The sequence below is a fragment of the Oreochromis niloticus genome, linkage group LG17 (genome assembly GCF_001858045.2).
Source record: "Oreochromis niloticus isolate F11D_XX linkage group LG17, O_niloticus_UMD_NMBU, whole genome shotgun sequence".
In the NCBI taxonomy this organism is placed as follows: domain Eukaryota; kingdom Metazoa; phylum Chordata; class Actinopteri; order Cichliformes; family Cichlidae; genus Oreochromis; species Oreochromis niloticus.
This window is the reverse complement of record NC_031981.2, coordinates 8,355,523-8,370,210: the sequence shown is the minus strand read 5'-3', so window position 1 is coordinate 8,370,210 and position 14,688 is coordinate 8,355,523. Positions and strand designations below refer to the sequence as shown.

At 39.2% G+C, this 14,688-nt stretch overlaps 1 protein-coding gene across 5 annotated transcripts in view; it reads left to right on the top strand.

Annotated features, from left to right (window-relative positions):
- prickle1b (prickle homolog 1b) overlaps positions 1–14,688 on the top strand; it is a 76,203-nt gene that overhangs the window by 27,918 nt on the left and 33,597 nt on the right. For 2 of the 5 annotated variants that reach the window (XM_019346870.2, XM_025899360.1), the window contains exon 1: positions 6,981–7,028. The exons of the other annotated variants lie outside the window; for them this stretch is intronic. In XM_019346870.2, coding sequence (XP_019202415.1) covers positions 6,996–7,028 — 33 coding nt within the window. In that variant the 5' untranslated portion in view covers positions 6,981–6,995. Of the gene's footprint in view, positions 1–6,980; positions 7,029–14,688 lie in introns of those variants that run through there. 5 annotated transcript variants of the gene reach the window in all.

Genomic DNA, 14,688 nt, shown 5'->3' with positions numbered 1-14,688 from the left:
TTTTGAGTTATTCAGAACTCACGTTGAAATTCATCCATCTAGGCTGGAAGTTGCAGGGTTGTGTCTAAATCGGCATGTGTTTTCATGTTTTCTTCCCCCTCTCCTTAAGTCAACAGAAATCGGGCCAGCGAGTCAATGAATAGTGTCTTTATTCCATTTGGACGGCTTCAGCAAGAAGCTACTTAAAAACATCTCCTAGGTGGTCTTGGTTCAAGTGCAGCCTAGAGCAGAAGTGAATTACTGACTGAAATCCGAAGTCTTTTTTTATTCAAAACGACAAGATTAGCTATGCAGAAAACAGAAAAAGTGTTTTAGGTTTCCCTGAAAACTGGATTTGGAGAGAGACCACTAACAACATTAAAAGACTGTGATGAGATTACCAGATTTTTGCTCCAGACGAAGATGTGACTTTAAAAGCTGCAGACCTTTGATTGTGATGCTGCTTGGTAGCAATCGGTTTAACTATTGGAGGTGTCAAAGCGGCAGGGCACATAAAGTGAGCCATAATCAAACATGATGTATGGTTTCATGTTAGACTGAGGGCTGGCTGGCAGGAAAAGCAAATCCATCAAACCAAGAGACAACCTATTTAGTGTCTGACTAAACACTTTAAAGTTTGCTTAATTTGATTGACTTTTACAAAAGGACACTCCCAAACTAAATTTGCAAGAAATGCCTTTTAAGAAGGCGGGGTTTCTGTTTTTCTGTCTTGCCAGTTGAAGGTCATTCAGAAAATAAAGCAATCTAGTTTTCATATGAAAAGGTTACTGCATGTGTCACTTGTCCATTATATAGTTTATTATAGACTGAGACTTCCATTATGTTGGACTGTTTCAAATCTTGATTGTAAACTTTATCCACCATATGATCCAATGCAAAATTATCACGTGAGAAATAAATGGTCAACAGAAGATGTAGCGTAATCATTCAAGTCAGGGTAAAGAGCTGTCAGATGGAATTTCTGACCTGTTGAGAGTGCCTAGTGAGATAAAGCTTGAGTTATTATCTTTTATGTCCATTTATAATGCCATCCAGCAACACAAAGTGAAGGATTATGAGAATTTAATCAATGCAAAGGCTACAGAGACACATTAGCCCACACAAGATAAGCTGTGCATTGATCTATTGCTGATTGGTTTTCTTTAAAAGGAAAGGGAACATCCATAGATGAGTTTAACATGAACAGGAAGAAACAGCAAAAAGATCACAAAGATCAAAGAAGCATGACAGAGAAACAAAGATGCCATAAGTGATGTTTTAAAAGTTTTAAATCCTTTATTCAGGTTGTTGAGCTACTTCACTGTAGACAACATTTTAAGTTGACAAATAGAACCATTCAGGTTTGAGTGCAACTGTTATTAGGTATCTCACAACTTCATACACTTTCGATTTACAGGCAGTATGTTTGTCAAATTTCTGAGAATCCATATAAAAATAAATCTTTTCTTTTTCTGGGAACTGTTGTCAGGAAAAAGCAGAGCCACTATTTTCTGTTGGCTGCAAAACACTTCAGAACCATTAAAGTAACACACGCGACCTTGTCAGTGCCTTTGTTTTGGTTGTGGCGAGGTGAGGTCACACCATGTTGTGCCCTCAGGCTAATGGCAGGCTAAATGAGCCTGGTGAGTTGCAAAGGTTGGTCTCTGAGCTGATTATTCAGGAGACCGGCTTCTACCTGATGCCGTTTATGCCATTATTGAATCTGTTGGATTGAATTTAATTTTCTTTCTTGAACACTGTTCACATAAAATTTAGACTGTCAACTTTGATGCAGTGCTTGGTCTACTAACTCAGGCCTGTGGGTCTTAGGTGTCGCCACTGATTCCCTGTAGAATGGCTGACCTTTACCCCCCTGCTAGACTGAGGGTCACTGCACTTTGACCTTGGTAGTTACAAGGGTGCTTTCCCACTGAGAGGGTTGAAGGCCTAGGACCCCTAGGCTGCAAAAAAGCACACATGCAACAACTGAGCATGTACATCCACAAGCATAAACACATTCAAAATACCTGCTGAGGTTTGCTGTTGAGTCAGCAAAACAAACTCCAGCACTTCTTTCTATAATAATCAAGTTTGACTTTGAAGGTTTTTCTGTGATCATTATTAAATTTCTCTAGAGTCGCAAAGTCTGGCACGGCTTTATTAATTAGCACAACGTGCGGAGAGTGATTTACAGCCAGTCTTTGGTGTCAGAGTCAAGAGTGGTGCAAATGGGTATCATTAGTCTGCAAGATGCTCTAAGTAGTGGCCGTATACGCATAATGAAAGCTTTCATTAAGAATCTAGAGGGATTGGTTATGCAAGGTAGGTGTGTGTGTGTGTGTGTGTGTGTGTGTGTGTGTGTGTGTGTGTGTGTGTGTGGTCCAGGTACTTCTCATGTTGTGGGGATAACAGGAGAACATGTCTTCCTCACCAGTACAAAAAGCCAATTGCTACATTGTAAATCCTTAAATTTTAGGGCAAAGATCTGTTTTAAGGTTGGGGTGGGGTTAGTCAAGCAGTAGCTATGCTTTAAATTAGAGTAAGTATTTAAGAAATTGTTGTAAGTCAATACAATGTGTTCTGAAGCCATGCAGACATAAGTGAGTGAGTGTTACCGTGTTTTCACCTACTTGTGTATCAGGATTTATATTTTTCATGTATTCATCACCCAGTGGCAGGCTTTTCTTTTGCCTGAGCCTGCCAGCTTATGATTTTCAAAGGTTTTTACAGGAAAAGATTTTTGTGATTGCGCAAGGCATGCAAAGCTTAATAAATTTATAAATGTTTATAAGAAATGATATAAAATACAAAATTGAATAGAATAAAGCTAGCAGAAATATACAAAAGTCATTGGAAACTCTCCTTGGATTCTGACTAATCACTTTGATATGACTAGATATTAATCACAAACTGGCTTATTAGATTACTGTATATTGTAATGATTATTTGTCTCATTTCAGCTAACTCAAAAATGACTTTAGTGATAGTGTTGCTTGCTCCACCCCTTAATCTAGAATAAAATACCCCAAAACGATTGCTTTGATTGCCATAAAAGCTTGCAGATTTCCCAACACACAAATCCTAATGACCATAATAATCTCTGACTTTTCATAAGGATAGATTGCATTGAACTTTGGCACAGACATGAATAATTCTCACTGAATAAATTGTCCCTAATTACTCATGACTAAATGCCTTCAAGACTTGTAATTCATCAGTCTCATCTGTACTTTGTGTTTTATGCTGGAAAAAAATGTTGTATGTTCTTAATAATGCTATGCTATAGCTTTTTGAAAAATCCTGAAAGGATGCGGCCACAAAACATTTGTCAGCCATTATAATAAGGACACGTTTCAGGCAGATGACTACACCATGCTAGTGATGAGTGACATTGTTTTCCGGCTTTATCTGTAAGTTCCTTTGAAAAGTACAATGTAAACCAGAAACTGAGAAACATTCAGCTTCGAAGTAAAAGTTGTGCCTCAGCACTGCAGCCAATACATTTGCTTTGAAGGCAAAGAGTCTCTGTTTCCAGTTTGTGTTGCACTTGTTTCACTACCACTCAGAGAGTTGTTAGCTAGTGTTGGTAGATAACCTGATGTGTTTCATGCAATGGAACTATGGCTGCAAAAGCTCGATCACATCTCTGTTTTAATTGGTTCTAGGTTTGTGTAAGAACATCTGGTTGGATGACCCCAGGGCTCCCACAGGTGTGTGAATGTGAAGCAGCTCCGACATATATCCAGGTGCCAGTCCGTTTAAAGCTACAAAAGTAGCAATAAAATCTTATTATCACATCTAAAATAGACGGGGAGCCAATGAAGGGATGACAAGAAAAAGGTGATGTGTTCATGCTTTTTAACACATGTTAAGAGGTGAACTGGTGTGCATTCTGGACTAACTGCAAGCAGTGTAAAGATGATTGTTCAATAGAAAAGTACTAGTAGTAGTCCAGGCGGTAAGTGATAAAAGCACAAAGAACTGTTATCCAGGTCCTTCTGCAAGAGATAAGACTCTACCTTGGCAATGACTTTGGTTGATAAAACCAAACTGGTTCTTTAACAGACAATTCCCCAGCAACCTCTACCAACCACTCACCAGCCATTTGGGGATTATATATTTTTCTTCACAACTGGTAGTTGTCAGATGGTCATAGACTGGTCAATCAATCTTTTTCACTTGACCCTAGATTTTCACCATGACTGTAACATGTTTAAAATGGCAGACATGTTACTGTAGCGTAGTTAGTGGTCATGTGTCAGCAAAACCTCAGTAGCACCTTAAGTCTTTTTTGCAGCAGCCCCCTGGCAGCAGGTTTAAGGAAATAACACATTGGCTTCCTTTTTCTCAGAACCCAGAAGCTACAGCTAGCTTTTATACTAACTATACTACACTAACCACACATTACATACAGTATGTTGTTATACTGTTTAGTGTTTCTCAGTATTATATGGGGAGGGGGGGATAGTAGATAGTAGAATTTGGTATCTATGTCTTGATTAAAACCACACATAGGAGATACATATACAGGTTCCCACATCTAGACACACACACATATATATATATATATACATATATATATATATATACATATATATATATATATATACATATATATATACATATATACATATATATACATATATACATATATATATATATATATATATATACATATATATATATATATATATACATATATATACATATATACATATATACATATATATATATATATATATATGTATATATATATATATATATATATATATATGTATATATGTATATATATATTATATGTATATATATATGTATATTATATATATATATGTATATATATATATATATGTATATATATATATATGTATATGTATATATATATATATATATGTATATGTATATATATATGTATATGTATATATATATATGTATATATATATGTATATATATATATGTATATATATATATATATATATATATATATATACATATATATATATATATATAATATTGTTAACAGTGTGGTGGACCACCAGGTGGCTCCACTCACACCCAGTGTGAGGGGAAGTGAGAGTGTTAAGCTTTTGGCGCCTTGAGTGTTCGGTTGTGTGAAACCGAGATTAAAGTTGGAGTAAAATATTGGGATCTCTTGTGTCGTCCTTACATACCATACGTACATACCTTACATACCACAACAGTCATTTGATACAAAAAGACAGATTCAGTTGTCCTGAAGTCTGTTCCAAAGTTTTGGTGCTACAACCTGAAAAGTGTGATCCCTCTAACATGAGAACCTGGATCAGTTAAGAGACCTTGATGAGAGGATTGTAGAGGTCAAGGTCTCAGTAGGTCTGCTATACATGCAGATTTTTATGTTATTCATAAAAGTTTTTAAAAAAATTTCTGAACTTTACTGGAAGCTGGTGAAGAGAAGCAAGAGTAGCGTGATTTGAAACAGCTGGTTAGTTTTTGTAAGTAGCCTAAGTGCGGTGTTCTGGACCAACTGAAGATGGATAAGTGAGATCCATGTGAATAGTGAGTCACAATAATGAAGGTGGAAGATAATTAAAATGCATACATAAAGACAGTAGAGGTTTGATTTTTGCACTTTTTCATAGATGAAACAAGACTGGATGAGTTTTCAGATATGAGATTCAAAGGTCCCATCATTTTATGTTGTAGGTGAGGGGAGCGATGTAATGACTGATTTCTTTAGAGATGTTATAGGCTAAATACGTCAACTTCAGTTTTGCTAAGGTTGACTGTCAATTAATAAAGGCATTTGCTAAAGTAGTAGAGGCTGCTTTAGGTTGTGAGGCTTAACAGAAATGTAGAGCTGTGTATCATCAGTAAAAATTGTAAGAGATGCCTTTTGGTGTCGATAACCCAGGAATAACACGTACAAAGAAAATGGAACTGGACCAAAGATGGAGCCCTGAGGGACCCCGTATTTGAGGGGAGATGAGGGAATAATATGATGTTAAAATGAATATTGAAATATCTGTATTTTAATAAGAATGGCATGATAGATAATTCTATTAGAACTAAAATTAAACATTCCCTTTTATCTAAGTGCATAGGAATAGCATTGTTGCTGCGTCTTATAAGCTAAAAATTAGGCTGTTATTTTAATAAACTGTACTAGAAAAAGCGCAATTTTCCACAGATGAAAATCCAATGACGTTTACAAATCGTCCTGCGCTTTTTGTTTGCAAGCACATGGAACTTGCATGACATAACTCAGCAAACACTCATGAGCACATGTACAAACTGTGTGCACAAAGCAGTCAGTTAACCACAGACAGCACCAGCTCATCATCAACACTGAGTAGTCAGAACGATCTCTCACCTTATGTAATCTGTGTATATCCTGTAGACTTTTCATGTCATCTGTTGGTAAATTAATCATTAAGTCCTGCTGCTGCATTGGCCAGTGTGGCTTCCGTTTTTCTCAAGCTGAGCTTCAAGCTGTTCCAGGGACAGAATGAGACATGGAAAATTTGCATTGGAAAAAAAATATAGCATGTCTGGAGTGTGTCACTGCAAAATTAATTCAGCGTTACCGTCGTGTTTTTCTTGTTTTTGTTTTGATTTTAACATCATTCTTCCCAACTTTTAAACATTTGCCTATCTAGGAAATGCACCAGAATTAGACATGAAAGGATGCAGGAGCATTTGGGTAAAATTAGGAGCTTATCCACGGGGGCATCTTCTGATGGCTTTGGTCCTTGGAGACTCAGCAGCAGATTTAATCTCTATTCCTGTCCTCCCTGCTGCTGCACACAGATGGTTATGTTCCTTCAAATGATTTTAAAGGTTCCTTAAAAAGGACTAACCAAAATGAAAGACGTGACCTGTAGGGAAGAAAAAAAAAACACATTTTTCATTAGTGTTTGTATTTTTTCTCCATGTAAATTCTTTTCCTTTCCTCTTTTTTTGCTCGTTTTCCCTCACAACAGACACGTGCACACACACACTCTGGGGGAGTTGGCTGCCATGGTGGCTGACTGTGTGTGATGCCAAGGCTGCAGCCTGGTGCGGCAGTAACGGTGAGTCATAGCTAGCAAGAACACAGCAAGTTGCTTTGGCATATCATCATAACACGCACACACATCCACACACACTACAGGGATCCTGAAACCAGGTGTGGTGCAGATGCAGAAGCTTCCCGGATTAACGTTAGAATCAGTGGGTTAATTTGGCTTTCTCTTGCCAACTTTCCCTTTGTATATTTTGATATATCTCTCTCCTCCGTGTAGTCATTTGCTCTACTCTGCTCTGGCTTCAAAGTTACATAAATTCATACCCACTCAAAACACCAGCTCTCTGACAACACAGTCCTCCCATAAAAAAGGAGCACCATCAGCTAAATAACCAAAAAGCAGAAGACGACACTAAGCCTCCTGGTCATCGCCTTGTTTACATATTTCTAGAGATGGTGGTGTGCTCGGCTGGAGAAATCTATGGTGGTGTGCCATATGCATAAGTGTGTGCGTGATTGTTTTTGACTAAGTGCCTGCATGTGTACGTCAGCGTTCACGGATTGCGTTTGCATTAAAAGCCCCCATTAATGATGCAGAGATGTGATTAGATGGAGAGATCAGTGGCTGTTCAGGCAACCTGCGAATATCAGCTAGAGGGGGGCACGGCACCATTCTCGTGACTAAAAGCCTCATTAGACTTTAATGTGGTATGGCGAGCAGCAGCGCAGATCAGGTAGAGGGACTGAATGTACTGCAAAGCAAAAACTTCTAAAGTACATCACACAATTTGAGAACAGTTTGGTTTGATGTATGATCATAAAAATGAGTTATCAGTTATGAGTAATCATTTATGATATAACTGAACAATGAACAATGTCTTATTCTTCTTTGGACTGCTCCTCTTCATCTGCCTCCATCTCACCCTATCCCTTTCATCCTTTTCTGTCACACCAACTCTCAGCATGTCCTCCTTCACGACATCCACAAAGTCCCTACTGTCATCGCTACACTCCTACCTTTCCTCCTCTCTCACTGCCTCTGAACACATCCTCCTCCTCCTCCTCCTCCTCCTCCTCCGTCTTTGCCAAACATTCTTGGTGATCCACATTCTTGATTTGGCAAAGATCTTACAACGAATGCCTTTCCTGACGCACGACTCCCCATTTATTCAGGCTTGGGACCAGCACTAGGGGAACTCCACCCTGGTGACTAGGTTAACTGAACACTGAGGCCTAAAATAACAACTGGTAAATCGTAATTTCTATACACAAGGGAGAACTTAAAATGTGTTGGCGTAACACTAACTGAATAAGACTCGTGAACAGTGATAAGATCGCACGAACACACATATTCCTGAGGGTTGCATCTTTTTGCATCTTTGCTTACTTCGTCTGGAGATGCACTGAGGGACTGCGGGTGAATTAAAAACAGCACTCTTAACAGTCTTTCTGTCTCTCTTGCCTTCTCATTGCTCCGTTTCTTCTGTGCACACACACCTGATCCCACCTGTCTGTTATTCTACACCCAGCAGCAGACTCAGGGGATCTCGGGCAGGTGTAGCGTTACAGCACTGACACACTTTACCATCAGCCACAGCGTTTAGTTTGCACTGTTTGCGAAATTGTGTGCGTGCTCTGCTGAGCTGTTATCACTTTGCGGGAACTGTGGACGATATTTAACTTGGTGAGTCACTGTGTAAGACTTTCTTTAGTGAACCAAAAAAAAGTTGGTCTTAATCATATTAAACAAGTACTGGAATTGTTGCTAATTATGTGCAAAGAGAGAACGGGGTCTACAATAACTATAAGTAAGTGCTGTATTTCACTGCATGTCACTCGACATCCTCTGTACAGCTGTAGAGTGACTGATTAAATAAAAACGATGTATATCAAAATCTATCAAAATAATTTTTTTTTCTGTTTATTGCGCTCGGCCAATAATGTGATTAGAGTGCTCGGATTTGACTCACTGCTGCTTTCAATAATTCTGAGAGATGGATGAAAGATGGAGCGAGAGAGGGACGAGAAAGTGTTAGAGACAGAATGATAGATGGAGCAGGCCCACAAGAGGCATGTTCAGTGGACACAAGCCAAAATTTCTGTAAAAAGGGCTAAACCCAACAGAGAGAGATTTCTCACATCCCACCCCAGAGACTTCTAGCCTCTCGCATGCACACTGTGTGTCCTACCCTCTCGTTCCTTCTCTTTTTATAGCCCTCTCCTCCCCAGATTTTCCTCTCGGTCTGTCTCTGCTCTTCCCTTCTTTCTTTCCACTCTTTCCACAGAGGTGATGACAGAACCTCCCCGGCACGTGTTGCGCAGATGAGCCTCCAGGGCCCCGAGACCCACACCAAAACACATCCACACCCGAACACATGGTGAATGGATAAATCCAGCTGCACCATACTCACCTGAGTGCAAGAACATTCTATGTAGTGAACATAGAGTGAGGCCGGGACGTCTTACATTGCGAGGCTGTAATATGTGACGCTCTAGTTGTCAAGCTAAATACAACAGGCTGATGTTTTGCTTTGTAACTCAAAGTGCAGCTCCCTTCAAGTTGTATTCTTTTTTGTGCTGTGTCTGGACCAGTGGTGGTTGGTGACTCAAAAAACTGAGGGAAGTCTGGAGGAAAACCAAGCCACAGACTGATGTGATTTTACACCAGTTGGCTTCTACTCTCTACATTTTTTTTAATGTTCATTGAAAAGTTAAGCAGTAAAACAATGGTTTACACGATTTAATTTAAACATTGTGGTTGCTTATGTGTCACAAGAAGCCTGTGAGCCCAATGAGGGGTGACAGAGCAACCAGTATATTACAGCAGGAACTTTACACAAAGCTCTCTGACTTAATGACAGCCTGAAATTAGTGGAAACACAGCAAAAATGAAGATTGTTCAAAGCTTGTCTTCTGCTATGTTAGTTTTTATGTCTTTTATGGTCAAGAAATTCTTGTGGAGGCTTCTATGGACTAATATGAGTCAAAGCAATGTTAAACTCCCAAGTCAAGCTCATAGAAGCCTTAAGGAAATCAAGCAACTTCTTTGGTTATATGTTTTTCATCTATCTTGAGCTCATTTGGTTATTTGGTTTGTTTTTTTTTAATGATTGTTGGAAGTCAAAGAGTGGACATTCCTACTATTCCTACATGATTGTGTTGGTGAAAGTATTAGTGCATTTTGATTACTTTTCTGGTGTATCTGGATTGTGTTTTGCAACTGCGCTTTCTGACAACGGAGTCAGACCAACTCGGGTTCAAACCACAGAGCTCTAAACAGAACCAATATCGAGCAACAGTGAGCAACAGACATAATGTAGAAAAAGATGCATCAATCTAAACTGCTGAAATCCAAACCATGCATATTAAATCAATATGATTTGACACAGGGCTCCGTGAAAATGCCAGACAAAATTTTACTGCCAGAGAGTGTTTTGTTTCTTCTCCAAGCAAATAATGACCGCATTATCTGGCCAAAATCTGCACTTGTTTTCATTCTTAAGCCTGTGGGAGAGTGGTTTTCTGTTGGACCACATACACATTTCATTGGGTGTAGTTTGAGGAGAAAGCCTGAAACTCAGCATTGCATCATCACTGCATATATCATAACCTTTATGTTATGAGGTGCTGATCACTGATTATGTCCTGCATGTATACATTCTGTGCATATATCATCTGAAACATAACACTTCTACGAGTTTCTTTGAATAAGTCTGGGTAGGCGTGCTCATTCATACATCGGTGACGGTTCATGTGTGTAACATGTGTTTCTTATTGGGTTTCACTGGTCTATCAGAGCCAGGTTCTCACCTCTTAAGGCCCTGGGTTTATGTTTGAAGGGTGATATGAGACAAGTTTGAAAAATAAATTCTTCTTACTGTGCTGCAAATGCAAAGATGAAAACTGTTCTACTCACTCCTTTAAGCCAAGTTAGCTAAGATCAAACTGTTACATTCTGTACAAAAAAACATTAAATAAATAAATAAAGCTAATACTTCAAAAGCTTTGTTAGCTTAGTGCAAAGAAAATGGAAAGTAGTTAAGATGGCTTTGGATCTTGATGTTAGGTCTAGAGACCAATTGGCAATCACTTGCAACTCCGATTGATTGGTAAAAATCTTAATTCCTTGTGGTTTTTCTCAGCGACTACCAGAAGTAAGGTCGTGCACCATAGGCCTCCTTGTGACTGCTTCATCAACCAGTAACCGCAGTTTGTATGAAAGACATCAATTTGGCTGCAAAAACAGCCCCTTTTCTGGGTTTAACTGCTGCTGGATGGTTAGATAGTGACTGTTTCCAAACAAGTCACTGTCTCCCACACAAACCACCAGTGACTGTGGCTATCTGCTAGTGACCAAAGCAATCACAAGCAGGTGCTCAGTGCAGTACACTCTTTGCAACTCCAAGTTGGTGGCAGTTGGTGACTGGTCTCTAGGCCTGTGTGACTGAGGCCTAAGCTGACTAATGGCTAGTTGCAGTTTTTTGTTTAATGTACAGACATGGGCGTTTAACACTATTCTCATTTCCTGGGTATCAACTACTGCTGTTTTGTCAAAGACGCAGGCTCTCCTTTGACACACCAGGTGTAGGCAATAGTAAGACAAGGCTCACTAACCGCTCATCTCGTATGGACCCTTCTAAAAACCACTTGCTTAAAGTTTTGTTTTTGTTTTTTTATGTGCTCATTTAGGTTTATGAATATTTGTAGCCCAATCGCAGTCTTTTCCTATCCAAGTAGTTTCGTTTCTAAACCTATTCATTCTAGTAATGGTGTGGCTAACTAACAAACCAAAGTAAAAGGAGAGTGGAAAGCTAAGTAAACAAAGTGCACAAAAGAAAAACCCACAACACTCTCAAACAGGAGACTTAAATGGGTATTATAATTTCCGCCTCCGCCAGTCTGCTTGGGTCTGTTTGGGTCTGACGTGTTCACTATTTGAGCACAAGGGTTTGTCCAGATGTCCATCTGCCTGCCAATTTTTTGAGACTGTGAGGACACTTTACATTATCATACACCAACTACGCATGCACTCCAGGCAGCAGACTTCAGAGAAGTATAACAGGAATGATTACTCAGTCGTGGTGTCCTCAGCTGTTCGTGTCCATCTGTCCACAGCAGAGGATAATCAAGACCCTGAAACTTCTCAAGATAGACGTTTTGCTCTTAAAGTGGACTGTTATTTATTTGCATCCAGTTCTGTGGTGGTTTGTACATCAATGCGCAGATGCCAAAAGGTGCTTTATGCAAATCTCTGTGACTTTAGTGGCATGCCGGCAGTATTTGATGTCCTAGGCTGAGGACATGTTAGGTCAGCATAAATGAGACTAAGCTTCCCAAAATGTTGAACTGTTCAGGAACAAAGAGTACAAAGCTGTAAAACCTCATCGTATATAAAATGAGTGTTCTGAAAGGCTCCTAGACTTATTATGGCAACTTCCTTGATAAGTCATTGATGGAAAATATGATAACACTTTTCTTTTCTTTTTTTTAAGCAGCAGTCTGGAAGTGAAAACTTAATCTGCAAGGAAAGGACAGTTCTCCAGGACACCTCAGTTAGGGAACCTTCAAAGAGTTTTTAGAAAATTTTGTGTTCCTATATTTTATCTCTCTTTGACGTGTTGTGGTCTGGGGACTGTAGGGAGGGTTTGACATATTTGGCTGCAGTTGTAACGACAGGAAAATTCATTTCTGGACTGTCAAAGACATTTGTTCTCCTTGGCCTCCCAAGTCGAGAGCACAGTCCAAGGTCTCTTTTCTCCTCTCCTTTCCTTCCTTCTTCACAGTCCCTCATGCTCCTCTCCCTCCTCGCTTTCACCCTCCCTCTGATCTCCGGTCTTGCCCTTGGCTGACATATCCCCTGGATTTTGTGTGTGTATGCATGTGTGTGAGTAAAAGAAATTCCTCAGTATGGCCCAGGAGCTACATGCTGTCACACACTTCCTCCCTGTAGCCAGAGCCTTGAGAAGGGGAGAGCAGAAAGAGGAGGGAGGCTTGTCCAGTACATAAGATACTTTCAAAAAGGTGCACAAGCAGGCAAAACCCCTTTTCCTGCATACATAGGAATATTCCACCTCTACTGCAGGTGAACCTTTAAGACACATAATGTTTTTGCATATAAACACTACCGTTCCACAGTTGTATGACTGCAACATACCACTGAGGCCCCCACTTGTCTTTCTATATTCTAGTCTGTTTATATGTATAGTTTGTGACCCTCACATATCTGCATTATTATAGATGTTCAGCTCAAAATAATGCTTTTCTTTTAACCTCATAGGACCTGGCGTCCACATATGTGGACATCACATTTTGGGACGTCTAGACCAAAATACTTAATTTTTCTCTACAAGGGTCTGATATCCACTTATGAGGACATTATATACACTGTTCTATCATAATTTGAAACAAATGTCCTCATATGTGGATCTCATTTTTCTCAAAAAACAAAAATTAGGTAAAAAAAAATAAAATCTGGTAATTCTTTGTTTTTACATTCTTTAGGTCCCAATCAACCCAAATAGCAAAGAAAAATTAAAAATGCATGCCATGAAAGAGTTCGGGTCTTAGGAGGCTAAAGAATGGTTCATCTGTTAACCTAATAAGGTGAAACACAAATAACACTATTACTTTTTGACAAGCTATTTTCCTTCTATGGAGAGTTGATCATGTATGGTTGGGTTAGCAAAGGCTTAATGATTAGACAGCATCATATAGGAAAGGTTTAGTATTAACCCAAAAGAGTGAGGTAATCACTTTAAAATCTATTGACTTAAGAGTAGATGGCACGTTTAGATCAACCTATAAATGGTCACAAACCTGAATCAGACACGAGCAGAACACAAACATGGCAGCATGGCTTAGGTTTCATAAACAAATTGAAAGATTTCTGGTCAGATGAGACCAAACTGGAAATGCACAGCGTTACATTTAGAGAAAACCAATCACAACATATTAGCACAAACAGCTCATACCAACTTTTAAACAAGCTGATGGAGGGGAGATAATCTGAGCTTGTTCCAGGAGGTTTGTAGTCACTGAGTCAACCATGAACTCCTTTATATACCAAAGTATTCTAGAGTCAAATGTGAGGCTATCTGTCTAACGGCTGAAGCTCGGCTAAATCTGGATCATCCAACACAACAATGATCCCGAACACAGCAGCAAATCTACAACAAAATAGATGAAAAAGAAAAGCAATGTCCCGGTCCAGATCTCAACCCAACTGAAAAGTGTGATGGGACCTTAAGAGAGTTGTGCATAAACGAATGCCTTCAAATTGCAATGAAATGACTCAAAGCTGTAAAGAAGAGTAGGTCAGAATTCCTCCACAACAATGAGAGAGACTGATGAAGTCATAAAGAAAACAACTGTTTCAAGTTATTGTTGCTAAAGGTGGTTCTACTGAGTCACAGAGTGTACTTTTTTCATGTGACTATGCTTTTCTGTCGTACTGAGTTTACTCATGATGTTCGTAAACCTCATTAACTACAGCTGGAGTCTGCTCCTCCTATGACCCATCACAGTGATCCAGTCCCGAGGACGACCAACACTGCTGATAAGTTAGGATTTCATCATCTTACAGTGTAGCCCACAGGGTAGCAGTCCAGGAAAGGAGGGCACCAAAGAGCCTCTGACCACAATTACAGCCCTATGCTTCTAGTCTGGGCCATTCAGTAAATTAAACAAAACAAACACCAGGAAGAACATTTTAGGGGTTTTTTTCAAAC